Source organism: Nyctibius grandis, chromosome 2 (genome assembly GCF_013368605.1).
Source record: "Nyctibius grandis isolate bNycGra1 chromosome 2, bNycGra1.pri, whole genome shotgun sequence".
NCBI lineage: Eukaryota > Metazoa > Chordata > Aves > Nyctibiiformes > Nyctibiidae > Nyctibius > Nyctibius grandis.
The window spans coordinates 40,092,903-40,120,146 of NC_090659.1; the positions used below are offsets into that span (position 1 = coordinate 40,092,903).

At 36.5% G+C, this 27,244-nt stretch overlaps 1 protein-coding gene across 2 annotated transcripts in view; it reads right to left on the bottom strand.

The window, feature by feature from the left end:
• Positions 1-701: 701 nt before the first annotated feature.
• OFD1 (OFD1 centriole and centriolar satellite protein) overlaps positions 702-27,244 on the bottom strand; it is a 31,981-nt gene continuing 5,438 nt past the window's right edge. For both annotated transcript variants that reach the window (XM_068418596.1, XM_068418587.1), the window contains exons 7-23: positions 26,530-26,666; positions 24,272-24,445; positions 22,946-23,052; positions 21,953-22,072; positions 19,402-19,475; positions 18,661-18,752; positions 18,323-18,512; positions 17,513-17,643; positions 17,022-17,133; positions 14,945-15,556; positions 13,687-13,819; positions 8,616-8,716; positions 5,012-5,131; positions 3,780-3,931; positions 2,672-2,842; positions 1,933-2,000; positions 702-929 (exon numbers count right to left, since the gene is read on the bottom strand). In XM_068418596.1, the coding sequence (XP_068274697.1) occupies positions 884-929; positions 1,933-2,000; positions 2,672-2,842; positions 3,780-3,931; positions 5,012-5,131; positions 8,616-8,716; positions 13,687-13,819; positions 14,945-15,556; positions 17,022-17,133; positions 17,513-17,643; positions 18,323-18,512; positions 18,661-18,752; positions 19,402-19,475; positions 21,953-22,072; positions 22,946-23,052; positions 24,272-24,445; positions 26,530-26,666 (2,540 nt within the window). In that variant the 3' untranslated portion in view covers positions 702-883. The remainder of the gene's footprint in view (positions 930-1,932; positions 2,001-2,671; positions 2,843-3,779; positions 3,932-5,011; positions 5,132-8,615; positions 8,717-13,686; positions 13,820-14,944; positions 15,557-17,021; positions 17,134-17,512; positions 17,644-18,322; positions 18,513-18,660; positions 18,753-19,401; positions 19,476-21,952; positions 22,073-22,945; positions 23,053-24,271; positions 24,446-26,529; positions 26,667-27,244) is intronic.

The following is a 27,244-nucleotide window of genomic DNA, read 5'->3' on the forward strand; positions in this document are numbered from 1 at the left end:
CATGTTTCAACACCCAGTGAATTTAAGACAGAGCTTTGGTTTTTGCCCCTAAATTCTGTCAAACTTGGCTTCGTGTTCTTGTAGCAGCCTCAAATGCAGTGCAAGTTGTAATATATGCTGCCACCCAAAATTACTTCATTGATAAAAAAAAAAATACTGTATTTTATACTGTAAATAAAGTTTAATGACCTTGCCTATAATCTACCAACAAAATACAAAGCTTAAATAAAGATGACTTAAATAGCATTATTATTTGAATCTCTCCATTCTGGGCTGGTTAATACCAACAAGGTGATACACAAACACTTTTAAAAGAAGTGTTTCCTTCCCCTGCTGTAGCAGTAAAAGGAGTGCATCAGCTTGGGTCTGTCACGCTCTGCTCTCTGAAATGGCACAAGCCAAGGGTCTCCCCAGGACACCTTTAAAAATGTGCTGATGATTGAGTATAAAAACATACTGATATACACTTGCTACTTCGACCTACAGTTTGTAACACTTGGAGGGGAAGGGGTTGGGGCAGGGGTCACCACCTGAAAAGCTGACAGATTTTATAGGGATTCAGTGCCAAAGCCAATCTACCTGAACATACGGATTCATTTCTTTGCACGGTGTTGTCCTTTCTCTCACCCCACCCACGGGCCTCCTTCTGGATTAGTAACACAGCCGGGCTCACTGTTTGAAGTCAATGACTAAAGCGATGAGACAGCTCAAAATCAGCTTTATTAATTTATAATTATACAGCCTGCAATCTTGGTGCCCAACATTTATTACAACTTTTTACAGGCAGAAAGCTGCTTTAAAAACATTTTTAGTGTAAAAGTGTAACAAGTATAGTGTAAAAGTAACAATAATTAATAATAATTAAAAAATCAGTAGCTATTGTTCACCAGAAGTTTTCATCCACATCTCCATGAGAAATGCCTGCAGCGCTGTATTAAGGATAGGAGGGAGGGAGGGAAAGAAAGTGATATGAGTCTAAAGTAGTTTCTTATCTTAAATATAAATACTTGTTTTAAAAAGAAAGTGAAGAGACTGCCTATGCTGCAATTCTCTTGCTGTTTCAGTGAACTGAAGTAAATAAGCAAGCCTTTAAGGGTGAGGATTTGGGCCTTAGTGAACACAAAGCCATCTCATCTATCAAAGCAGTAATATCCATCTACTGTTGTAGTGCTCACCCAGTGAAAAGAACACTGTACAGATACAATTCAGGAGCACCGGCATAGAGTCTGGTGTGTGAAACAGCACTTAAAAGGCACAGATAATGCTGAACCATTACTATGGTCAGTGTAAGCATTTAAATTTTTTAACTGCTCTGTATTTTTTGCTTATATATATATTTTCCATTCTGCATCTTCAAATAAACTGAAAAGATTTTACAGAGGGTTGTTTTTTTTTTTTTTTCCTCTAAAGCAACTAAAAACTACGTATCCTTAATTATCGATGCCTGGAGAGAACCAGAGCAAATGCCCTAGTAAGTGCAGGCAGCCAAAAAAAAATCTCTAAAAAAAGTGCGTGGACTGGTTTGTTAGAAGTCCATGATGCTACTGATTGATAGATCAAAGCCTAAGTCAATGCTCATAACAGACGGTCTGCAAGGTGCAGCGCAGAGAAACCTTCACAGGGCCATTACCCAAGAAGACTGCCTCATACTTCAGCTCTCTGTGAAGGAACAGAGATGCTGCTCAGTTGCAGATAAAAAGTTTTAATTGCCACAGCTATTGAAACAGCATTGAATGTAGTTCCCAGATCCGCATGCATAACCTACCTGTGTAAGACTTGGAAGGCTCCTCAATTTTTCCAACACATTTGCTTTTGATTACTAGTTTATTTTGCTTTTTTAAGGAGGCAGATGTCTCTTAACCATGATTCATACCATAACTATTTATTAATATGGAGTAATAGAAGTAATTAATAGTAATATATGAGCCTCACCTGTCATCCTTCTCACTAGATACAAGTCCCTCTGTGAGTGATACTTCTGTTTCTTCTTTTTTTGACTCCTGGCAACCAAGAGGAAAATACACTTTCTGTAACTGGTTCTTGAGTCAAGGTTTAAGTGACTCCAATACTAGTATCTGTATTTTTAAGGCACCTAACTGAAAACAAAAATCTTCTGAAGGAGCCACCCTATTTCTACCAATGCCGTACTGCATCTAGAGGAATGATGCTTTGGAAAATCAGGTTTGGATGGTGTTAGAACAAAAGTATGCTGGCATTCCTTCAGCAAAGTAATGTTCACCCATGTACATAACTGTTCTTTAAGGTCAAATTTTCCATTTTTGCCAGAATAAATCCTATAAATCATCAGTTGTGTTACTAGAACACAAACTGACCTGTGTAGATTCAAACTGTATTTAAACATATTTTAAACTAAAAATCGAGGACATTTATATTTAAATACTGTCCTAGTACCTAAAAACCAAACAAGCAAACCCCCTCCCACAGGACACCAGAACAAAAACCCTTATAGAACAAAGTTTTCAGGTTTTTCTTTTGAATCAACACATTTCTGCAATACAAATCCGAACGCTCATCTCTGCAGGTTGTTACATAAAGCTTCTGAACGAAGAAAAAATTAAACAATGGAAATATTGTTTTCGTTCTAAGCACATTTAGCAACACACAAATTCAGCCAATAATAGTTTTGGGACTCAGTTTCGAGAATAATCACCTTGTTTGCCAGTTCCCGCTCTCTGCTCTGCTGAATTATTCTCATGTATTTTTCTAATGGATTTGGAGTAGGATCCTTTAAATTTTCCTCAGCGCCACAATGACTGTTTTCAGATTTTGGCCTCTCCTTATCTTCTTTTTCTTCATCTATTATCATCGAGTCTTGGATCCACTTTACAATACAAAATCAAAATTAAATACTCATCAGCTCAAGCAAAATCCCTTTACACCTAAATACCTGCACTACATGCAGGATTTCCTGTTAACTTCAGTAAAACATGCCCGTCTAAACAGCATTAAACTTGTTATATGCAGTTCAAGATGAAATGACAAGCTATTGCTTCAATTCAAAAAGTGGTATTTGAGAAAACCCACTCTAACCCTGTCTGGATGTCTGAGGTGCTGTGAGGCCTGAGGCTTCTATGTATGACATCTACGTGTGAACTGAAGATGAGCTGACACAGGTACGCAAGTTTCTTGAAGGGCTTAGTTTGCTGGTGTGAAGGGTGGCATGATCACCACCCACTGAACGGAATCAAATGAACCAAGGTTTAAGGGTGGGAAGAGGAAGACAAAAAGGGGAGGGAGCAAAAAAACAAGTTTTATACTGGTCCTAAAAGTCCAGAACACTACTTCAACACGTGCTGCATCAGCTCAAAGGGATTTAAGCAAACTCTCTAAGGTCTTGTAACTTCTGCTTCCAAGAAGGTACCCTAAATGCCCTGAACAGACAGACATAAACACATCCTGGTGGTGTCCCACCAGCAGCGGTCCAGACCAGAAAGACAGCAAATTTATAGCTCGCTCTGATAGCGTGGTGACAGCTGCCTTCCAAGTTCTGGCCATAAAACTGTAGCTTCCAGTTACATGAAGCATGGAAGAAAAAGCGTCTGTTTCCAGTGAAAACATTACTTGGCATAAGGAGAAATTCTGGCAAGACTCTTTGGTTAATTGCAGAAGTACATAAAAGAATTTAGCCTCTACTACTTTCACTTAAAAAAAAAAAAAGAATAAAATTATTTTTAACCAAGTAATACACACAGCAATCCTAAAATGCATGGCACTACAAAGCTGCATTACTGTCAGAAATTAAAATACTAAATCACCACCTCTTTGTTAAGCTTTTCCGCTTCTTTTTGCTCTCTTTCCAAAGCTTCCTGTTGTTCTCCTTCTCTCCTTTCTTCTCTTGCTTTCCTTTCTTCTTCTAAGTTTTTCTCAACCTCTCTGTTCTGTTCTTCAATCTGTTTTTGATCCAGCACCGCTGTGAAAAATTATTTCAACATCTGTGATTTGATTTACATAGTTCAGTAATCTTCTGCAGTAGCAGACAAATCAGTAACAAGTTCCTGGATAACATTAATAGTAAATGAAAAACAACTGGATATATGTTGGTTATACATACACCAAAGTTATTCTGAGCTATCTGGTAATGTTTCTTCCCACCTCTATACATTTTTAGTCTGATAGATGACTCACTAAGAGTTAAACAGTAGAGCCAAAGTAGAGGCCACGGAGTTGACAAATCTCTCTGTGCACTTCTTGTTCCTACCACGGACTTCCTCATTAAATCTCTGTTATCCTAAAGTTCCTGTTGCTATATTCTTTCCCTCTCTGCAATACGGTTGGATACAATTCTTTATATTTATAAAGCAAAGTGCTTAAAAAACCTTTGAAAATTATTGCAGGACACACTGCTGATGTGACCAGTATATTTAAAAAGCTGTGTAAGTAGAACAGCATTCAGATAGTAATTAGAGGGGCAAACTAAATACTGGGAATTGTTAGAAGCTAGAAAGCTCTTCTCTAAATAATCATAATACTTCCATCTAGAACAATTAGAAAAGCAGCATACGCTGCACTGAAATCATCGTCATCTACCCAAAGAATTAAAACAGCATTGTGATAATACAGTTTGCGAAGAGTCAAGAAACATGAAAAAAATCCAGACAAGCAGTACATAAAATACTTTTAAAAAACAAAACCAAACCTTTCAAGTCTTACTTCTATCAAGAGCAGAAGTAATATTTAATAATCATCCTAAACAGAAAAGAAAAAAACAAAACAGTCTCTCCAGAAGCTGGACAGGGGGGTAGGACGGGTGGCACAAGTGTTTAAATTAAAAACAAATCTAACCAAAACTGAGGTGAAAACGATATTTCTCATACAGTAAAGCAAAAGAAAACATTCATTCCTCTTTATTACATAATTAGCACTTTTGGAAAAAATTTTCAATCATCACGCCAGTATGCATACCTACAGAATGTTAAATATTTGGCTTTTTGTTATATACATTTGACCTTTAAAAAGGGTATTCACTTTTGTTTCTGAGCCGAGAACTCACTTAAGTCCTGCAGCGAAGTGACTGTTGCTGGCACAGCGGCTGTGACATGGTTTCCATTGACGATGTCCCCAGATGGATGCACGGCATCACTTTCACGCTGCTCTGGAATGTCCCCCTGATCTGGAGAAGAAATTTGAACAATGGCTTCATTATTTTGTAATTACAATAGTGGAGCACAGCAACGGACACAAAGTGTGGGAATGGCTGAATTAGAACACATAAATATCAGCACTAATTGAGCATTTTCCCTTCAACTTGACCAATTCCCCAAGGATTAAGAATTATCAAAGGCTGTACTTGCTTCTTTAATTACAAAACTGTTAGTTTTGAAATCAGCTATTGGAACACATCTGTTTACAAAGCCAAACACATTAATGAATAAATATACAACAGAAAACCAAAATGTTTTCATTTCTTTACATAATCAAGATACAGGTCACAGAAAAATTACACATCCAAGCTTAGCTCATCCTTTCCATGCACATAAAACAACCTTTAATTATTTGATGATATACTATTTCTTCATTAGGATCCTTGCCTTCTTCAGTGCACAGGGTGGATACTGCTAACTCAGATATTCTACATCATATTTTCTTCTCCCTGCACAGTGTGGCTCTGAATTTTCAAAACCACAAATACTGTACTCCCTCTGTGATCACTGCTATGATACTCAACTGCTTCTTAATTACCTATTTGCAGAGTATGCAGATGGCTGTTATCTCAGTTTGATGGGAGAAAGGAAAACGAAGTAAAAAGCCCGATGTAGCCATTATCTCTAGGCAGCCAAACAGAAAGACACAGGACCAAGCATTCAGTGTAACGTAGTACAGATACCTTATATGTCTCCTGAGGTTTGGGGTAAAGGTTTAGAAAAATATCAATTTCCCATCCTTCAAATATTAGCAAGGTTTCAAGCATTTTTTTCCGACGTTATAATAAAAGTGAATTATTTTGCACGAATTAAAACAGGACACCCAAACCGATCAGTGTGTCTCTCAGAATGGTCTGAATCTTTTTAAATTAAAACTCTTTTAAAGGAATTATAGATGAAAGCATCACAGAAAATTTCTGCCAAACTGTCAGTCTAGCAAAGTTATGAGAATGTTTTCTGTTTCTTACAAAAGCAACAGGAAGTCCTACAAGCTTCACCTAGGAAAGTAAATTCTATGTATGGTTTACATAAGACTTAAATCATGGGCTATCACACTCAAACTCTATTCTGTTTTTTTTTTTTGCTCTCTCTTTAAGTTTAAATTATGAGGTTATCAACGACAACATTATTTCCATGTGAGGCATCAGTATTTTTCAGGGTATGTAATGTTTAAATAGTCAAAAAATTCCTGTCACAAATAGGTGCCTGTTAAATATTATATCTAAGGGTCTGCTAACTGCACAAACAAAAAAAACCAAACCCAAACCAATACAGTATGAAACATCTTTACGTTAACTATTCTGCAAAGTGAAAAGTTAACACTCTGCACACCTTCACTCCTTTATGTAAGGGCAGACAGGGAGATGCATTATTTCCTTAAGATGAGCACATCAACTAAAAGCAACAACAGAATTTCCAATTCTGCCAACAGAAATTCCAATCTTTTCTTGCTAGAGCTCCCTCAGTAGGATTTTAAAAGGCTTTCCATATTTTTGTGCATCTCTTTCACTCCATTGTTTTTTTCTACTCTTATCAACTTCTTCCTTCATTATATCTTATTCTACAATCACTTTTTAGATTTTACATGCTTATCCCCCCCCAATTCCTCCTGGCTTACCCTCTCCCCTTTTTAGCCGTTCTGATTTCCTTCTCCATACTGGGATTGTCTTTTAATGCAGTCTGACCCAACTAAGGTGCTGTTGATTTAGAAATCATCAGCATATACAAACTCTTAAAATTATTCTTTTGACTACCACATGTCACTAAATGATGCAGTGGTAACTTATTTGGGCACAGCATCTATTCAGGCCTAATTGCCAAGAAAATGCGAGTCTATTCTCCTATGTGATAAAAGTGAAATATGTAATGTATTCCTAAAACTCTCTAATACAAAATTAAACAAATAAATCAAAATTAATTAGAATTGAGATGAGTAGAAACCATTAGTGGCTACAGGCTCAATTCACTTTCAAATAATGCATTTAAAGCTTATAAAAAGGAAACTAAATGAGGTAAATTAAAAAACAACAAATGTACTGAGTAAAACTTCACAGAGGAACGTGTAGATGAGTCATCAGCTTCTGCTAGTTATCACTAAACATCATCAGCACATTTGCTGCTTAAACAAACAAAATATTTTTTATTTGGTTCATTGTTTTTTAAAATACTGAAAGCCTATTCTCACAGGTTCAAAAGACTGAGCAAGGGCATCACTCCGTCTTCCGCACAACCTAACCACAACCAAAAGAACCAACCAGTCTTGGACCCAGGAAAACACTCACACCACTTAGGAATATTTTCCTTGAAATCAGTGATTCTAATCTCCCATACAATAATTATAATCTCTTCACCAACTATGAATTTAATTCTATCACCCAATGATGTATCTCCACCAGTCTTGAGACTTTACAGACCTAACAAAATTTGGAAATGGGAAAGGTGTTTAGCTTACTGTTCACATCTTTCTCATTGACAATTTCACTTGCTTTAAACCCGCAGTTTCATGGGAGATAAGGCTGCTCAGGTCGAACATTAAGATGTCACTCAAATGCTGAAAAACTAGGAAATAAAGCCGGTAACTGTGCTTCTATTCCTCTCTCCAATGGCTATAAAGTGCATTAACTTTTATTATCCTCCTTTCTCTACAGTTTCTTAGTTACAGCAAAAAATTTTGAAAACTGACCCTGCAGACTTGACTGAAGCATATAAAGAGAAGGAAACATTCTATAGCATGCAGTGCAAAACACCACATAATGACAAAGTTCTTCCTGCAATCAACAGAGAGCAGAAACGAAAATAATGCTGACCTCAGAGGAAAAAAAAGTTAGGATAAAATTAGTGTTTCAGTAACTGAATCATATATTCCAAAACTACTCAGAGATGACTGATGACAGCATAATTGCAAGCGTTCTTCACACATTTGCACACACTTCTAAAGTAGTAACCTCTAACTCATAATACTATTTAAGCCTCAGTTACTGAAGGAAAAATCAACAAGAACATATGTAATGGCTGCAGAAACATCTTCAGGATTACAACTTCAGAATTACAGAGCTCTGCTCGTGTATCGGTCCACGATGAATGCTCCTTGGAGTTTTACTTTATGCGGCAAATACAATACAGCCTCAGTTAGTTCATATACTAGTACACTTTGCTGTTTCAAAAAAAAAAATCCTATACAATTTTAAAACATTCTGAAACAACTGTCAGACCTACATGTATTAATTAGAACAAGGTTATGCAAGATTTTGGTACAAAAAGTATGTTCACAAATTTCAGAACCAACTCGATTTTAGTGTCTACTTATTACTACAGACCCTTCTCCTCTAAGGATGCAAATATGAAGAAAATTAATCCCTCATCATCTAAGACTGTTTTTCTTATTTCCAACATCGGTCAACTGTTAAGCCCCTCAGATGTTAAACAAACTGTCTAAAATGCACTATAACTTACGTTCAAGAGAAGAAATGCGTTCTTCAAGGTCCTCGTACATTAATTTCTCTGGTTTGGGGATATCACTGAAATCTTGTTTATCTGTTTGTTGATTATGAAGTCTGAAAGAAGAAGGAAGAACATAAATAATTTAATAAATATAAATGCTAAACTTTTAAGCAAATATCAATCTGAGATTTAAATACAAGGATTACTCACATGCTTAGCAACAGACTAAACCAAACATAGAAACCATGCAACCAAAATGCTGTAACTTTCTGACTCAAAAGTTAAAGTATTTAAATACAGTTCTCCAACTTTTACCAAAAGTCAACTCCATCTCTGCGATAGCCATCTCCCTGCAGCCTTTGTCCAAGGCCTATATATGACATAAAGGCATTACATTAAAACAAAACACACTCTCAAAAGCCATAAAAAGGAATAAGGGGGGAAAAAAGGAGCAATACAATGAAGTGGGACTCCTAGTCAACTGAAATTAAGAAATTTGCCTTTTTAGGCTCTGTGTTACAGTCTAATTCCCACTTCGATGTCATCTTAACAGCTGTGTTTGAAATGTATTAGGATTAGATGTCTGGCAAAACATATACGCAGGGGTGAAAATCTGGGTGCTATGAAAAATGGGGTTAGTGCCCTCATTCTAAATCCCTGTTTATCTCACCAGGAAGATAATGTGAAAGCCCAATATCTCCCACATGACCCAGCTACTAAACTCTGACCAGAACCAGAATAGCAAAAGGAGTGCATGTCACTAATGAAATTCAGCAGCAGCACTTCATAATGGAGCTTACTTCAGACCAGCTGGTGCTCTTCACCACGGCGTGAATTGGCCTTAACAATTGTGCTTACAATTTCTAAGGAATTCAGGTCTTCTGTGGGGCAAAAGTAGAAAACAAACAAAGCATACTCCCACAGTGAGACATGTTCAATAAAAAAATGTAAATCTGGGGACAAACAAAACTGCACTGTCAGAAGGACAGTTGAATAATGTCAGTGGGGAAAAATCAACTGTAAATTAAATACAACAGAATAAATGGAATTTCAAATTTTTGGAAGTCTGCTTCATGTTTTAAGTCTTTCCTCCACAGAAATGGTTAAGTGTTAAATAACTCTTAAGGATGCAAGGTTCAAGGACATGCATGTCACTTTCTTCAATACTGTGTCCTGCAACACTGCTAGAAAGCTCATCAATACACTGCCTCAGATTCAACAAACAGAAGAGGTCTGCTTCATGAAGACCAGTTAACACACGTATTTCCAAACAGTTTTCAAAATTCCTTCCATCAAACAAAGTTGGCAACCAAACCCTGGACTGTACCTTCCATAAAACAGCACTTGTGTGCCGATCAACACCAAATGATTAAATTGCATGAGTTATGTATAAAATAGCCATTAAAGCTTAAACAAAAAACAACCAGCACCATCTAAACTCTTTTGTTAATGTCCAAAATTACTTTTTTAGCCTAAAACTGGTAACAACACTCACAATTGGTTTCTTCAGCCTTAAACAAAAAAGGAATGATTTAGATAATAATTTGCTTTATAAATCTAGTCTTCCTGTCTGTGTTTATTGGCTTCCTTCATACCACTCATATCTTGAAACATAAACAAACAAGGAGCTCCTGTAGTCACAGAAGCAATTGTTCTTCCCCACTGACACAGGTCTAACTTATAATGGCTTACTGGTGTTACAGCATCGTATTTTCTTTTCTTTTTAAAGAAGTTCCCATTGCCACTTAAAATCTACAGTTCATAAACTAATCCCACAATACACATGAATGATGTGGCATTTGCCTAATAATGAAAGTAAATAACTGGAAAAGCCCACACATGCATTTCTCAAATATTTTATGTAACAGAAAACAGTCCAAGGCACAAGAAATTAAAAAATACTCAACAAAAGAATGTCTTCCCTTAAGAAAGTCTTGGGAAAGCAGAAAGTTCAAGAAAATTATTGGGACCTCATACCCTTGCTTTGTCACGAGGAACCCAAGAAAGCAACTGCAACCCACAGCTGCCTGCCCAGACCCTGGCCTGTTCTTTGCAACACAACTTGCTCACACTACTGTTCACTCTTCAGGCAGCGTGGACTCTACAACATCCTTCAAAGAACAGTCCCTCACAGTATTAGAGCATTTTCCCATATCACCTTAACATTTAGGCCAACACTCAACCTTCACTTTGTAAGGTCTGTCACAGGAATACAGGAAATCTGAGACATACTGTAGAAAATGTGAATGAGCGGGGAAAGAAGAGACAGCCACTTAAAGGAACTAATCTCACAGTCCCTAGAAATCACAACAGCTTCTTTTCACGGTCAAGAACATAAAAGCTCTCCCCAAATTCTAACCACAAAAGAGACCCTCTCTACATTAAATGTATATTGAGGACTTGATGATAACAAAATAAGAAAGCCCTTCGAACGCCTGCTAGAGCTGCCCCAGGACATGCCATCTTTCTTCAGCCATCAAATCTGGAATGATGGCTAGCAGGTTAAGGCCAATTCAAGTGTGTCTTCTTAGGAAAGAAACGTTAAAAATTAAATACTCGAGCTTTTTCTGAAGACACCTATTCAGGATTCTCAGTTTTGGAGAGCAGAGGCACCAGTGACCATTAAGAACAAAAGAATTTCATACATGGAAATAGGAGATACAGAGAGGAAAGATAAGTCACTTTTATGCAGCTTAATTTTGCCAAGTTATTCATTTACTTAAGAGATCTTAAAAAAAAAAAAAAAAAAGAAAAAAAGAAAAGAAAAGTTCTGCTTCCCATCCCCTTCCCACATGCAAAGGAGACTGGAGATTCCTATTCTGAAAACAGTGATACAGGCACATGAACAAGTTCTTCAGAGAAAAAAAAAAGTTAGCATTACAGCTTGTTAATGAATGAAGTGACCACGTACAACTGCCTTGATTTAAATTCTCAATCAGACAGCAGAAACTACTGACCTTCAATCAGCAAAAGCTCGTCAGTCAGGTCACAGATGTGAAAAATAGAGACAAAATAAAAGAGAGAGCTTTGCTCAAGGAATTAGTGGCCTTTCTTTATTTAGGGTTTTTGTATGCATCAAATATAATGTCAATAGCTTTTGAACATTAAGCATACGCAAAAGGCCTGTTCTGATATGGGAAAGATGAGAGATTATCACTACTTTGGACAGGACTTTGTGATGAGCTTGTAGTTTTACTTTTTTCTTGAAAAATCATTTCAAGGCATTGAAACATGAAGTTTACCCCTCTAAAGACCCAACATCGCCTTCTGAAATGAAGTTTATTCTCAAATTAGTCTACAATGTCAGCAGGAGCTCTTGTTAGCCTTATCAGGATCACATTTATATGGACAGCATAGAAGCCTACTAGAGGAATCAAACCTGTCAAATCCCAAAAGAGCCCATGACAGCAAACTGCTAAAAATACATTCACATTCAGGTAATTCACATGAAGGTGAAGATCTCTGACAGGCTTGTTGTCAATAAGACATGCCAAGTGATAGTCAGTTAATTGGCCACTGTAGTACCTTCACATTCCCATTTGCAACACAGTACAGGCATTACTCTTACTCAAAAAAGTATACAGTCTAAATTTTTAAATTATCAATATGGTCCAAAGTTATGGCAGACCAGGAGAAGTCAGATATATCTTGGACATATGCATTCATTCTTCACACATATGCATTCGTTCCTCACATATATCTTGGACATATGCATTCATTCCTTCATTCCTTATTTAAAAAATAAGATTTTTTTCATAGATACTATACATAGGCATACAAGTCAGTTGTTTAACCCAGATTTACTTCTAGGAACAGATTTTACATTTTTAGGAAAATTTTAGAAAACATGTTTTCTGAAATTAGTAATTAATGGAATATTTATTTATTAACAATGAATCTCTCATTCAGCTGTCTGAAAGTGGTCTACTGTGTGAGGAAATGCAATCAAAGACTAGGTCTACACTGACACAATAGATTTCAAGCGCTGCAGAACTTGAAGCTCTCTTGAAATACGAGGATCCACAACACACCTTGCTTTAAATAACAGCATCCAATGCTTTCAAAAGTTCATAAGAACACTGACACATGAAAAGCAGAAAAGCAGAGAAGAAGGGAAAAAGCAGAGAAGATGGGGAAAAGCAAAAGTTTATTGCTAAATCTAAGGAGGTACCTACACTAGCCTGAAAACCAACAAAGTAAATCATCTTGACCTGAGCCCAGGAACATCTAAACTTTGTATGACTTGTATCTGTCAAGTGTGCCTTAGTGGTGACAGCACACACCAAATGAACTGCATTCTATCCTTGAAGCCACACACAGTAACAAAGCAATACTTACACTGGTTGAAGCAATGCAAACTGAAAGTGCTGAGAAGCAGTTCTAAAAAGTGTTTTAATCACAGAGGAACCAATATCCCTAAACAGCAGAATTGAGGTAAGTTTCAGTGATGGATATTTATCAATTTGCTCTATCTGCATTAAATTAACATGCACTTAGGATGCCTCACATTCTCACTCTCCAGGCTTTTTAGTCCTTTGCCTAGCACTTTTCCATGGCAGTGGATTTTTTAGGCTCTGGAGCTAGTAGTACCATTACCGTTTCTCCCCAAAATGGGGAAACTTTAGAATAACCTTTCATTCTTGCTCAACTACAACAGTGAAATGACTTTACAAAACACTCTGTAAATCAATCAAGTTTTACTTTGTCATAGGACAAGACATTTTTTTTTTTTTGGAAAAAAACATCACATTCATCTGACGTTTCCAACTCACTTGAGGTTTAAGTATTTCACTGCACATAACTTTACACTGTAAGGAAGCACAAATTTAACAGAAGTGAAAATGTCAAATCATATTTGCCAAAGGTGTTTGAATTTGGGAGGAGGGGTGTTTGTTTTTTTTAAAACCAAACTCATCTTGAGGCATGATGTTGAAGAATGGAAATCCTTATCCATCTTTAGAAAAGTTCTCACTTATAAAATTAATGACTTACTTGGATTGTAAAAGCTGCTATCGCCATGAACAGTTAGATAAATGTTTCTTTAAAAAGCACGTTAAAATTGTTGCTTTGTAAACAATGTTACCTGATTTTCTGGCCACGACTGGATGGTGAGGAAGAAACAGACTCAGAAGATGAAAGTACATGTGGCTTTGAAATAGGAGAAAGCACCTGGTCAACACTCTGCTGTGAAGAGGCAAGGTACGAGACACTGATGTCTGCAGATAAAAATCCCACAATTTGCATTAGTCAGTTATTTGTCCTACCACTTCTCAGACAAGGCTGGTTTTTACAACACATGCAGAACTGGATTGTGTGGGCACCACCACTATAGGGCAACTAACATCCAAATCTACCACGATTAACATTAACTTTCTTGCACTGGTTTTGTCTTTTTTTTTTTTTTTCTTTTACCCCTCCTGTACGGCAATTATCCTCTACAAGCATTCACCATTATAAACTTACTCCTCACAAAGCCCATGATTATCATCATACCCCATAATACGTCCATGTTCCCCACAAACTGCAGCCCCTCTGCCAACCACCAAATGATTTCTCCCATGCTGGGCATTAGAGAAAGCAGTTACGGACCTAGATTTCAAGCTAGGGATGTGCTTACTAGCCAGCAAAAGATAATGCTTGAGGTCTCCCAAAGGCCATTCTTCATTAGGAAAGTTAACCTGGAGGTTTCATTTTCTACAGATTTGTTAAAATGGGTAAGGAAGCAAAGAAGAAAATCTTTGAAGATTTTATCCTCTTATCAATAGCTGTAAAGGTAGCAGGGAAGGAAAACAGACAGCCTGTATGACTAGAGAAGTCCAGAGCTTCCTAGGAAACCAAGGTAAAAAACAAACTCCCCTCATTAAAAAGGCTTTTAATCAAACTTGCGAAGTCCAGCGTTTTGCTTAAATTTTGCTTTGCAATCTTATTTTTTCTTTCCTGTGCAGTTGCACAGGTCTTTCATTACTAGACTATGAATTATTAGTTTTTCCCACAAGATTTGGTATTCACTCAGTAAAAAGGTACTGTTGCTTTTCTTCTCTTTATTGACCAAAAACTTTTACTGTAGTCAGTGCTAATTTCGCTCAAGAGATAGAGGAAAAGCCACTATTAACACTCCCATACCTGAAGTTCTTTCAGGTGGTTGTATAGAAGTGCAACCCGTTCATGGTGCACATAACACTGCAGAAGTCAGGATGCTTCAGAGCAAGGTTGCCCATGGATTTTTATCTCCAGACAGCCCCTATGCCCACGCCACACAGACGAACACCCTCTAAGGAAGCTGAGCACTAACTGAATGGGTAAAACCCCAACGCCACACCACATTAACAATCGTGACTTACCATCGGGAATTTTCTTGTCACCGAGATCTCTTTCCAATTTGGAAACGGGAGTGGAAGAAAGGCGTCTTGGAGAAGATGCTCCTCTGTGTGGTGGTGTTAAGGGATTTTTAAAGACATCAACCTGCCCAGTTCTTTTGATGCATTTTTCACCTCTTGGACTGCTCAACGGGGAATGCTGGGAGCTGGGATTATCCTCTAGATGTTCATGCTGTGTAGTCAAGGGGGATCTACTAACAGCACACTCTAGAAGTAAAGGGGACTGCATCTTTCTTGGCGTTTTGCTTGCAGCCGCATCCTGCATGACTCTGTGTTGGTAGTTCCTGTAGGCTTCTTCCAAATACTCTGCCTCTTTTTCTAGCTCTTTTATTCTAGCCCGGGTTTGTGCCATACACTCCAGGTCAGAATCCGGAGAAGCACTGCGTGGCTGTAACTGCTGACGATAGCCAACTCTTGGCACAGCATTTGCCTTCATCACATCGGTCATAACCTGATTCTTCAGGAACGTGCTATCCACATAAATATCATGAGGTACAATTCTGTCACCAGTGAAGTCAAGGACAGAGCGATCGACAAGTGAAGGCTTTGGATTCCGATACACTTCATTTTCCAGAGCTAAATAATAACAACAGAAAATGAGTGACAGTAAAGAGTGATGAGGGAGACCCATAACACAACAGAAACAGTGAAACATTGTTTTAGTGCTAGAAAAGAAATAGTTGATCAAAATTATTTTAACATGGAATTGGCTTAAATTTTGAGAATTTAATGGGTTGATTTAAATGTATTTTTAATGTAGCTACATAGTTACAAATTATCATTCATATTATTTTTTTAATATGTAAACCTTCAGTGTAAAACTACCTGAAGTATGCACTCTACAATGTTATTTCTTAAATTATGCTTAAATAAATGACTTAATTTAAAAAAATTAAAACATCACCACTTCGGACACATTATATCTAATCATGATGTTAAAGGGTGAGGGACACAGGGCAGGCCACAAGTCTTAACAGTTTCCTTCTATTTAGATCAAAAAAGAAATTTGGAGAAAACCAATGTAGCACATAGATAATGTTGTTTTTTTAAAAAAAGTACTTCTCCAAAATTGTCAGTTAAATTGAATGTTTCCGGGCTGTCTGCTTCCTGGCTTGCACTTGTATGCTTCAGCAAGCCCAAAAGACCAATCTATAGGGTTGTATCTTTCTCAGCAAAATGACCACCTTTTTTATTCTACATAAATGGTCCTTGACTCTGATGTAAAATAAAAGTCCGTGCAGTACTTTCAGTCATTTAATTAAAATATATATTTGTTATTTTGACACTAACAAATTTCCAATTCCAAATGGTACCAATACTTGTACCATATAGGAAAATGTACATATTGGTCTAGTGAATAACATAAAGTACTGCATATACTGAACTATGGTACAACACATGCTGTATGTAATGTATAACCACTGCAGAATTCAATTCCATATATTTAGATTAAATACACATCCCAAAACTTTTATTTATCATACTTGATATTAGCAATTTGACAGACAGGCATCTTTAGAACTACATTTCTTCAGCAGACTGAATTGTTTTACGCAAGTGCCTCTCTCTTTCTAATGTCCATATGAGATGCACAAATTACTAGCCTTGACAATAACTGTTTAAAAGTTAGATTTAAATTTGTGAGGTACGCAATACAATTTCAAATTGATTATTCTTATTATGAACATTCAAGAATCAAAATGCATTAAAATACAACTCGCTTCCTGGAAAACGGTGGTTATGTTACCACCAAACATTAATGTCTTCATACTGAGGAAAAACGGACAATAAAAACATGCAAGCATTCAGGGAGGAATGTTTTCCCTTCCTCCTATATGTTTGTTTTCTGAAAGGAAAGGAAGTTGTAATCAGTCTGCTTTTTAAATTGGCCTATTAAATAGATTTTTATTTTAAACTTGAAATCTACTCACTGGTGGTATATTAGTTCTATGCAACTGCAGCTTTTTTAAGTTTCTGGAAATTCTTACGCTGGTTAGGTAAGTGAACTTCATAAAGGACTCCTCTGGTGTAAGATACAAACCTGCCTGCGTGTGTTTCACTTGCAGTTTCAGTTCTTCAACCTGTACATTTAACTTCCTGACAGTAGCTTCAGAGTCCAACAGTTGCATCTTTAACTGGGCACAACGCTCAACCTATAGGAGATCAAGAGAAAAACAACAAACAGAGTAATTAAAAAAAAAAAAAGAAGAATCTCAACTGGCTGAATATTGTTTCTACATGTTTTTGAGGTCCAGTCAAACCATATACACATAGTACCCTACTGAAAGTCAGTGCTGACAACTTACTGACTTGGAAAGATTTACTTTGGTTACATTGGGTTTGGGGGTTTTTTTTTGTCGTTTTTTGGTGTTGTTTTCTTTTATTTTCTTTAGAGTTGTTTACATAAAACCAAGCAGAATACAAACAATCCCCATAACTACACACTGAACAGCCTGCACAGGTACATAGATAAGCGTGAACAAGACGATATGAAGAAGAAAGGTTTCAAATTATTTAGAAACAAGAACTTACCTCACTTTGTAGCTGCTTTTCCAAAATCTGCCTATGACTTTCAAATTCATCCAGTGCCAGCTTCCTAGAATGTTCCACTCTCCTCAGCTCCACTTGGCAGGCCAGGTGCTCTGCTGAGGGCTGCGACAGCTCTACCCAGAAAGAGAAATACTAGACACTCAGCCGCAGAATAATGAGTGTGCACTTTTCTACATGATACCCCTTCAAAATGTAAAGCTGGGTTGTTCTCAGGAACATAACAAGGCTTTGTTTGAATGAAGTACTTAGGAATTTTTTTCTTCCTTTTACTAAGGACTGAAATTTTAATTGGCATAGTCGTTTAAGAAGTAGACCCAGACTGTCCCATTCTGGAAGAAAAATACATATTCCTACCTTATGTAAACGGGTGTACATCTCTACTTTCCCGTAATATCAAATGCACCTTAAAAAATACTTGGCATTTTATAACTATAGTCAGGCAAGCACTTAAAAATAATAATGCAGTATTCTTTTACCATTATTAACCATACTAATGCTATGGTTAGAAATATTGCACTGCTTTTTTCAAAGGGTGAAAGGGATATTCTTCATATTACTATAGGTACCACTTGATTCAGGATTTCTACTATACAGACATATAAACTATAAACTACTATACAGAAAATAAACTTATAATGTCAAGGACTTCCATTTTACACAAACATTACTTGGGGTCTAATGCAAACTACTAGTAAACATAATACAAAGAATGTATTTTAATGAAAATGTATTTCTAAAAAAATACTGGTAGTGAAACATAAACAAGAAAATTACTAAATCATTCACACTGACTGTCTCGAAGATGCTGGTTCTCACTGCAAGTCTCATCCAACTGTTGCCTAAGTAGTTTATTCTGCACTTGGAGCTCCAATTTCTCCTCCTTTAACAAAGGATAGTCTGATACTTCTTTCAGTTTTTCTGTCAACAACTGATTCTGTTCATTTACCAACAGAACCTGGGCCTTCACTGACTCCAAATCCAGCTGCAGATAAAGAACAGTTTAGAAGCTTATGAACCGCTGTACTACTTAACAATTATTTTTATTTTACATTTTCTTTTTTTTTTAAAAAAAATGTACCTCAAATGCACTAATTAGAATACAGATTCTTTAAATTCATGTTTACAATTACCTCAAGCTCTTTCGTGCGTGATAGAGCTTGCTTGAGTTCCTCCTTTTTTGAATTAACAGCAATGGCTTCTTCATGCAAAAGCATAGCTTTCTCTGCAGGAGGATTACAAACGCTGAATTAAAATTAGTAGAGTATTACAGTAAAAAACTGTATCAGCAAAAAACAGTTTAAGCTGCTAAGCCCAACATTCAATTTAATTCAAGACACAAAATTAAGTAAATCACACTGTGTGTACATATACATATGCATACATATACTCCTTTAGAATTAAGTAAATCAAATCCATATGCACATGATAGATCATTTCTTTCACATGTCCCTAACTTAAAAGTCTAAATATGTTATCTGTCCCAGCTCTCTTCCTCAAGCTCCAATTAAACATCTTGCGCACAATGAATGTAGAAACTGGCAACCGTTCAAGGGTATGGTACCAGACTGAACCAGAGTTCAATTAGAGAATGAATGACCTAGTAGGACTTCAGAAGGAGAAGGGAAACTGAAAAAGCAAAATGCTTTGCAGCCTCTGTATGAAGCAGCAGCTCACAGCCCCCACTGCATTCTGAACAGCAAGGAGTTGCTGACCTGTCACAGGGTCCTGCTACATGTTTTCAAAATCTATTTTGGTGGCTTTTCTGTCACTTACACCACTCCTACTGAACACCGTGACTGTTTAGTAACAACACTGTTAGCAAAAGCTCTAGAGATAAACAGCTACTTTATTAATCTCAGAGACATGGTTACCTTTATTTTTTTTCTCATCTTCAGCAACTTTATTGGCTCTGGCTATGTATTCTTCTTTTAATTCAAGCTGATATCTAGAAGTAAAAAGAATTATGTGTTCCCAAAGTATGTGTGTGCGCACATGCGTCTGCATTTGTGTAAATTCCAGTCTTTCCCAGACTAAACTATAATCACACATTACTTATTGACAAAATTAGTTATTACAGAGCCACTGAAATGGTTGGAAAGGGCTCTGCCAATCACCTCATTCAACCATCTGCTCAAAAAGCAAGACTGCTGCCAACTCTAGATCAGGTCAGCTGTGGTTCTTCCTAGCCAGCTCTTGTAAACCTCAAAGGATGTATATTCCAGCACCTCCCTGGATGACCTGTGCCAATGCTGCACCACCGTCGCAGTAAAATTTTTTTTTTCCCCATGTCCACACTGAACCCCCCAAGCCACAATTTACAGCCCCTGCCATATGAACTCGGAGGTCATGTCTGATAGTCCCCAAACTATCTTGACAGACCTTTACTAGGCCCTCTCCAGGTTCTTCATGACTTTCTTGAACTGGGGAGCCCAAACCTGGGCATGGTATTCCTAGCACAGCCTTTGCCAATACCTGAAGGGGATAATAACTTCCCTCAGTCTGTTGGCCATGCTGATACTAATGTCGCCCATCATGCTATTTGACTTATTTGCCAGAGTGTGCTGCTGGCTCATAGTCAGCCTGGCATTCACCCTAACTCCCATGTCCTCTTCAGAAACGCAGCTACTCAGTCAATTCCTTTTCCCCATTTATGCTACTTCACATGGATATTCTGCCCTGAGTGCAGAGCTTTGCAGTTCTCTTTGTTAAAATTCCTAAGATTTACGTTGGCACTATCTCCAAGCTTATCAAAATCTGTCTGAACTGAAACTCTGCCATTTGTTGTGGAAGCCATTCCCCTTAATTAAGCCCCAAGTTCAAAGTCGTTGAGGATGCCCTGTGTCAACCTCCAGATCATGGATGAAGGTGTCAGACAGTATGGGTCCCAGTACTGGCCCCAAGGGCTCTCTGCTCATCATCGGCTACCAGCTAGACACTGACCCCTGACCAGGTACACCACTATTCACAGCCCAGCAGTCATCCAACTTTACTGTTCAATTTTACTGGAATTTACAAGAGCTAAGAAAGCTCAGCATTTTGCATGACTGGAACATAGATTACAAATGTTTTCAGATATTGCGACATCCATCCTCCTGCATTTTTGCAAATGGTCCACACCACTTAGATCCTTCTCCCAATTATGGCATTTATTGTTTACCATAGAAATAAAAAAAATATTAATTTTCTAGCAAGCATCATTATTTCTATACAATAAATAGTAGCTCTTTGATGCTTTTCATCAAGGATTTGGGACAAAAGAACATGGATTTTATCTTTCTGAGCATTTGCAGTATGTCTAAAATATTTTATATGTTGATAAAATAAGCTAAGCAGCAGTCCATCCTTAAAATAATTTGCTTCTCCTCATGAACCTAAAGCACTTTACAAGCATTATTTCTAACTAGCTGTTCTGGACTAAGTAAAAGAAGATACCAAGGTGGTCAATTAGCTGCATTTCACTGTTCTCTGACAAAACCGTCAAATCTACTTAGTTTCAGCTGAGGCATCATTCGTATCAAAACCTACTCTTTACATCTTTCCTCTGTAACTTAAAGACACCCTAACACAGATAATACTTACCGTTCACTGGCTTGCAATAAAAAGTAATGATACATCAGTCATTTGGTTTAACTGCCCAACTGGAAGACCGGTTCATGCCATTAAATACATATGAATAACAACATGCCAAGAGCACCTGCCTGCTTTGAAGCATCAAGTAACCCTTCAAGTGATCAAGGCACTCCAAGAAAGTACAATAGCAAAGTTAGGACATACCCACTGCAACACCTCAAAAGCAGTCACAGATGATGTCTTAGGCTTCCAAGGAGCATTTCTATGCAAATTCTTTGAAATCACGTTCAAGCAGATGGTAGTCAATAAAAGAGGGTGATCTGTATCAGAGAATCCCTCTCCAAAAATGAGGAGGGGTTAAGGTAAGAGCCGATCTATCTGTACAATGGACTAGTGTGCTTCTCACTCCTTTTCCAAGACACCTGTAACATCTCTTTAATGCTAATTTGTTCCATGCCTTTTCTGCATTTGTAAAATGGCCAGTTCTTGTAATTGTGGTCAACGGAAGTCACTAATACTGCTTCAAATCCTCTTGTCTAAACATACAACTAATGTCACATCTCTTTCCCAGGTAACAACACAGAATTAAAACTACAACAATAATATAACCTATAATCAAAAGAGAATTATTTTATATATCAAAATTTTTCTGAACCTGACAGAACATTTTGTCTCACTTGCAAAGAGCAATGCAATAATGTGAAGAATTCAAGCTCATTAAAACAAAAACATGAGTGCACATTTTCAAAGTCTTTGCTTTGTTACACTTTTCAAAAGGAATGCTATAGAATTTATTATTCTTATTTCATAGGAAGTAGTATGTGTCCTAGTAGAGACAAAAGAAAAATTTACTTTAAGAGTTCCGTCTTAAGCTTTTGGTCATATGTCTCCTCTATGTTCTTCACAGCAACCTCCCGACGTCGAAGTGCCTCATCAATAGCTTTATTTTTCTCTTCCTGAAGTTTCCGAGTGCTGAAATATCCATAAATATACAGACAATAACCAGTTATAAAACCAAAACTTCAGTTTTGGTGGTTTTCTTTAAATAACTTTAGAGACATCAAAGGGTAATGTGCTTGCTTGGAACATTGTAGCAATTTAAAATTATGATCAGAATCTGTCATTGTAATTCATTAAGAACAAGGAGATGTGACACAAACTAAATTGCCCCAGTTAAAATCCAGTACCAGTCAATTATGCAGCTACCCCGGCTTAACTCTAGCCCAGTTTCCCTCACCAGAAAGCCTTCAGAGGAGACAGTGCTAAGCATGCTATTCTACCAGCACCCTCTGCTGGCTTGTTAAAAAAAAAAACAACAATGCATTTTTGTTAGCGGGATACTCATTCTGCTATAAAAAGCAGATGTCAAAGTAATGACATTAAGTAGTATTGAGAATCTGGCCAAAAATGGTTTAGTTATTTTTTTATTTAACTAAAGAAAACCGATCTCACTAAGGACAAGTTAAAAAAAACAGGACTAAAGAAGCAAAATATCCTATACATGCCTTGTGAGCGTTAGGATTACATACTGTGTGGTTGGGTTTTGTTGTTTTTTGTTTTTTTTTTAATTTAAGCACTTTAAAGCAAACATTTGGTTCCTTGCCTCCAAAGTAATGCTGCACTGTTTTGGTTGGATGAGAAGCAATACAAAAAACCCAAACCAACTTGTTGTATGGGGTATCCCTGCTAATAGAGATAGTACACAATACTGCCTAAAATGCAAAACACAACTTAGAGGATATATAATCTATTTCAACATCACAGAAGCAGCAACAACGTAAAACACACTTTCCAGAAAAAAAGGACAACATCATTTAGCATTGTATATGCCCTTCAGCAACTTACAGTTCAAATGCCTCAATTCTTTGCTTCAGTTCCACCTCTCCCGCCCTTATGACTTCAATATCTTTCAGTAGACTTTGTCTCTGAGCGTATACTTCCTTTGCTTCTATCTGAATCAGAAAATATTATCTCTAGTTTTACTTCACACTTTATACAGTATTTACTATTTAACACATTCAAACTTTCAAGGATCATCTTCAGTAATCAGTCTTACTCCAATAAATATTATTTATATGGTCATAATTTGAAATAACATTCAGAAATTATTTTTTTTATTACCCTTCTCCTTTACTCTGACTAAAAATGTTTTAGATGGAGTCACTACTGGCTACCTGCAAACACTTTTCTTTAAGAAATGGCACTGACTAAAATTTATGTAAAAGGAACAATTGTTTTAAAACAATCACAGAAAAAACACATTCAAACATCTGAACTTTTTTAACAAACAAGAGTCTTGTAGGTTCTTCATAAAAACAAAATTGAAAAAACAAATGCCAAAAGCCCCTGATAAAAACATGATTTAAAAATGAAACTGAGTCAACAAGCAGTCTTTCAGTTTTTGTAGTTTAACTTATAGAAATCAAACAAATTGTAAAAGGAATCTTCCAAGTGACGACCATGCTAATATCAAAAGTCACATATCTTCTTATTAATAAAAAATAGCTTTTCTTGTTCTTAAGCACACAAGGCATTACTTCTCTCCAAAGAAATAATAAGTGCCTAAGAAGAAAAAAATTATTATTTTGCCCTATGGGCGCTCACATCAAGTTTGCAAGTCACGTGCACTTGATGGTGCTGAAAGACTTAGCTGCTGTTTGCAGCGCAAAAACCAGCACAGTTTGTTCAAGCATGGTTTAAAGTCCAGGCATAAAGTTATCTTTATGCCCAGGAAAACTGTTTGCAGTGCAAAAACCAGCGCAGTTTAAAGTCCTTCTTAGCAATTGGAAGAATCTATACTATAACTAAAAGCTATGTTCTGGAAACAGAAAAGTGAAAAGTCATATCAACTTTCTGTTAAAAAAATCTCAGTGATCTGAATTCGGCAAAGTTATTAAAACAGATTTAAAAGTATTTATTACATTTAAATCCTTCAATCCCAGCTTACAGAACAGTTCCTTTTCCAGTCAGCTCTACTTAGATATTTACCCATACTCATTCTTGCGGTTGCTAAACACGTTCCCCTATTCATGAGAACAAAATTAAACTCAAAGTTTTCATTAAGAAGCCAAGTACGATCCGAAGGTAAATCTCCCAAAGATAAAAGAACACTTTAATCAACTCACTGAATCATTTTGTTCTAGATTAAGAAAGAAATATTTGGAACTTTACCTCTTGTTGTTTTTGAAGCCTCTCAATAGCATTCTTTTCACGAGAAATCAAGGCTTCAGACTTTGCTTGATGTGTCCTCTCTAACTCATGACGTAGCTCAGAGATTTCTTTCTGGGTCTGCACTTTCTCCTCCATTTTAATCTTTGCTATTTCAACTTCTTTAAAATGTTCTAGCTTTTACATAAAGGAGGAAGAGAGGGTTAAGTAGGGCCATCTTCAAATCAATAAAGACAATCCCTCCTCAGACAATTCTAAATTTCACTTAGAAATTCCTGTTAGGAAATATACGATAGTTTGATGAAATAAAATTACTGTGATAAAAGTATCTTAGCAGCACATAGTATTTGCACGTCTCACATAGTTTTCATGCATTTATCTGGCATCCCAAAGCAGATCTTACACAAAACTAATAGCTTCAGACAAGAGCAAAACAGAGGCCTGTGAAGAAAAAAACACTGCAGGAGCGATAGTCTGCTTGCAATTAAGGAATGGCCACACTCTTGAATTCCTCCTCTGACACCATCTCTATTCTTGCCTCTTTCCCAAAGAGCCACTTTTGACTGGTGATGCAAGAAATGGCAGAAGAAGATCCATCCTGAGTCACTCAAGAACAACAGAAATTCATCTGGACACAAAAAGAACTGCTGAACATGTGAAAAAAATGCAGAATATGTAACTCCACATAAAGAGGGTTACAGAAACAGAAGTCCTGACTCACAGACTTCTTAGCACAACTGAAAAAAAAAGGTAAATGCATACAAACAGGAAAGTATGCATCTTGTAACTGCACAAAAGAATCATAGGGAAAATGCCTCCATACAACATGTGAAGTGCAATATATGCAAGAACAAAAAGGGTTACAAAGAATTATAATTAAAAAAATGTAAGAAAATGGAAAGCAAGCGTATAAGAAAAAAATGTAAGAAAAAATGAGCAAAAGAATAAAAAGAATTATAGAACAATTGTGAGACTGTAGCAAACAAGGAGGCTAAAGAGAGGGGAAAGAGCACAGCAGGAATGTCTGATCAAGGAATTTAGGTCTGTGGGCATAAATTTTGTGAAAAATTAAAGAAATGGTGAGACAGTACAGCATCACTTGTACATACATAAATTGGATCAGAAATGTCTTACAGTAATTCACGCCACATTGCTAAGGAAACCATGTAAAGTTAATTGAATTTAGAAGTGATTTGCTTAAACCGAGACAAACTTAACACCACACAAATTAACATGTTTCACATACTAAAAAGACAGTGCCTGTTGGGGAATGAAGACTAAATGAAAAATGAAGGTAAAACACATTGGCAGTTTTAACTCTCTGTCCTTCTACTTGTCTAGCTGAATAAATATGACTAAACAGATTTCCTCGAACAGTTTATATGCAGATGACAGCCTTTAAAAGTGTGTCTAAGAATTCTAACCGATTATCAGATCATCATTTTTCTATCCAAAAAAACTATTGATCTTGACAGAAATTAATGGAAAAAACATATTTAAATGAACTAGTTAATTTAAATTTTTCTATCCAAATAAACTGTTGATCTTGACAGAAATTTATGGAACACCCCCCCCCCCATATTTAAATGAACTGCAGTATATTCTCTCTGCTCCGTTTTTCAGACATAAGGATTATCACATATTATGTGACAAAAAAAATCCTAATTTTATTCCCAAAATGAAGGAAAAGTCTCTAAAAGAGCTGTCTTCAATTCTAGGAAGAAAAAAATCCCCAGAAATAATTCATAATATTGTCTGTTATGATTTTAGTGTTTCTGTACAATGTTTTGAAATAGTATGCAAATTTTCATCAGTATTAAAAATTAACTGTCAAGCTACACAGCAGCAATTCACGCCTCTCAGTTGCTATGCATTATATTGAAATTCAAGCTTCAAAATCTTAACTGGGAAGGAAAATGAATAGTATGACTAAGCAGAGTAACCATTTCTCCATAAAACAAAATAATCAAAGAGCTAATAAAATTTACCAAATTAAGACAATCAAAATAAAAGTTGTGTTACAAATCAACGTCAGAATAAAAAGCTTAATATTCTGTGCACACTTAATAAAAAAAGGGGAATGGAAAATACACACATGCTATATCATCAAATTAACAGTTGATATTGGATTAATTTAGCCTTTTGTGTTTGTTTTAACTCACTATTCGATCTTTTCTTTCCATTTACCTTAAGTATTAAAAGTTTGTAATGTGCAAAGTCAAAATTAACAAATGTCCCTCAAATTCAATGACCAGTTATACCTTTTGACACATTTCTGCTTGAAGCTGCTTCTCTATTTCTTTTCTATATTCATGAAGTTTTACTTCTAAAGATTTGTACTTCTGATGCTGAGGATAAGAGTCTGCAAACTGTTCATCAATCAGCTGAAGCTTCTCAGCTATAAAAAGAGCAACATATCCATCATAATTTAAAAACAGTTAGCACAGTTATCCTACCAAACTTCCTGTAGGAACCTGTCTCTGTAGGAAGTTCCTTAGTTTTCCTAAGTAGCACTGTCATAGAAAGGCCTGTGTGGTACAAAAGCAGACGTAGCACAGAAATGCCGTTTATCAGCTCTGTGCCACACAACATATACCTAGGAGGAGGCACTTAGCTGTTTAGGCACTACTTGTGGCATTCCATAGTCATTCATCCTCTCTGTCATGGATGGACAAGAGTTTTCTTTTGCAACTTTTTGATTTTTTTGTATTACTAATAGCATGCATATTATAATCCAAGAACTCTCAATCTATGAGTAACTTTCACTGAAACACTATCACAGAAAGAGAAGCAAGACATGCATTTACAATTATCTTTTCCAGAACACATTTCAGCACCTAACATTTACGGTCCATCTAAGATGTTATAGGTCCTAGCTAAATGCCTAAGAAAACATCTGAGTGATTAAAAAAAAAAAATCGTAACAGGACTTTTGCCTTACTTTAAGAAAGGTTAGAAAACCAATGTACTACTGAT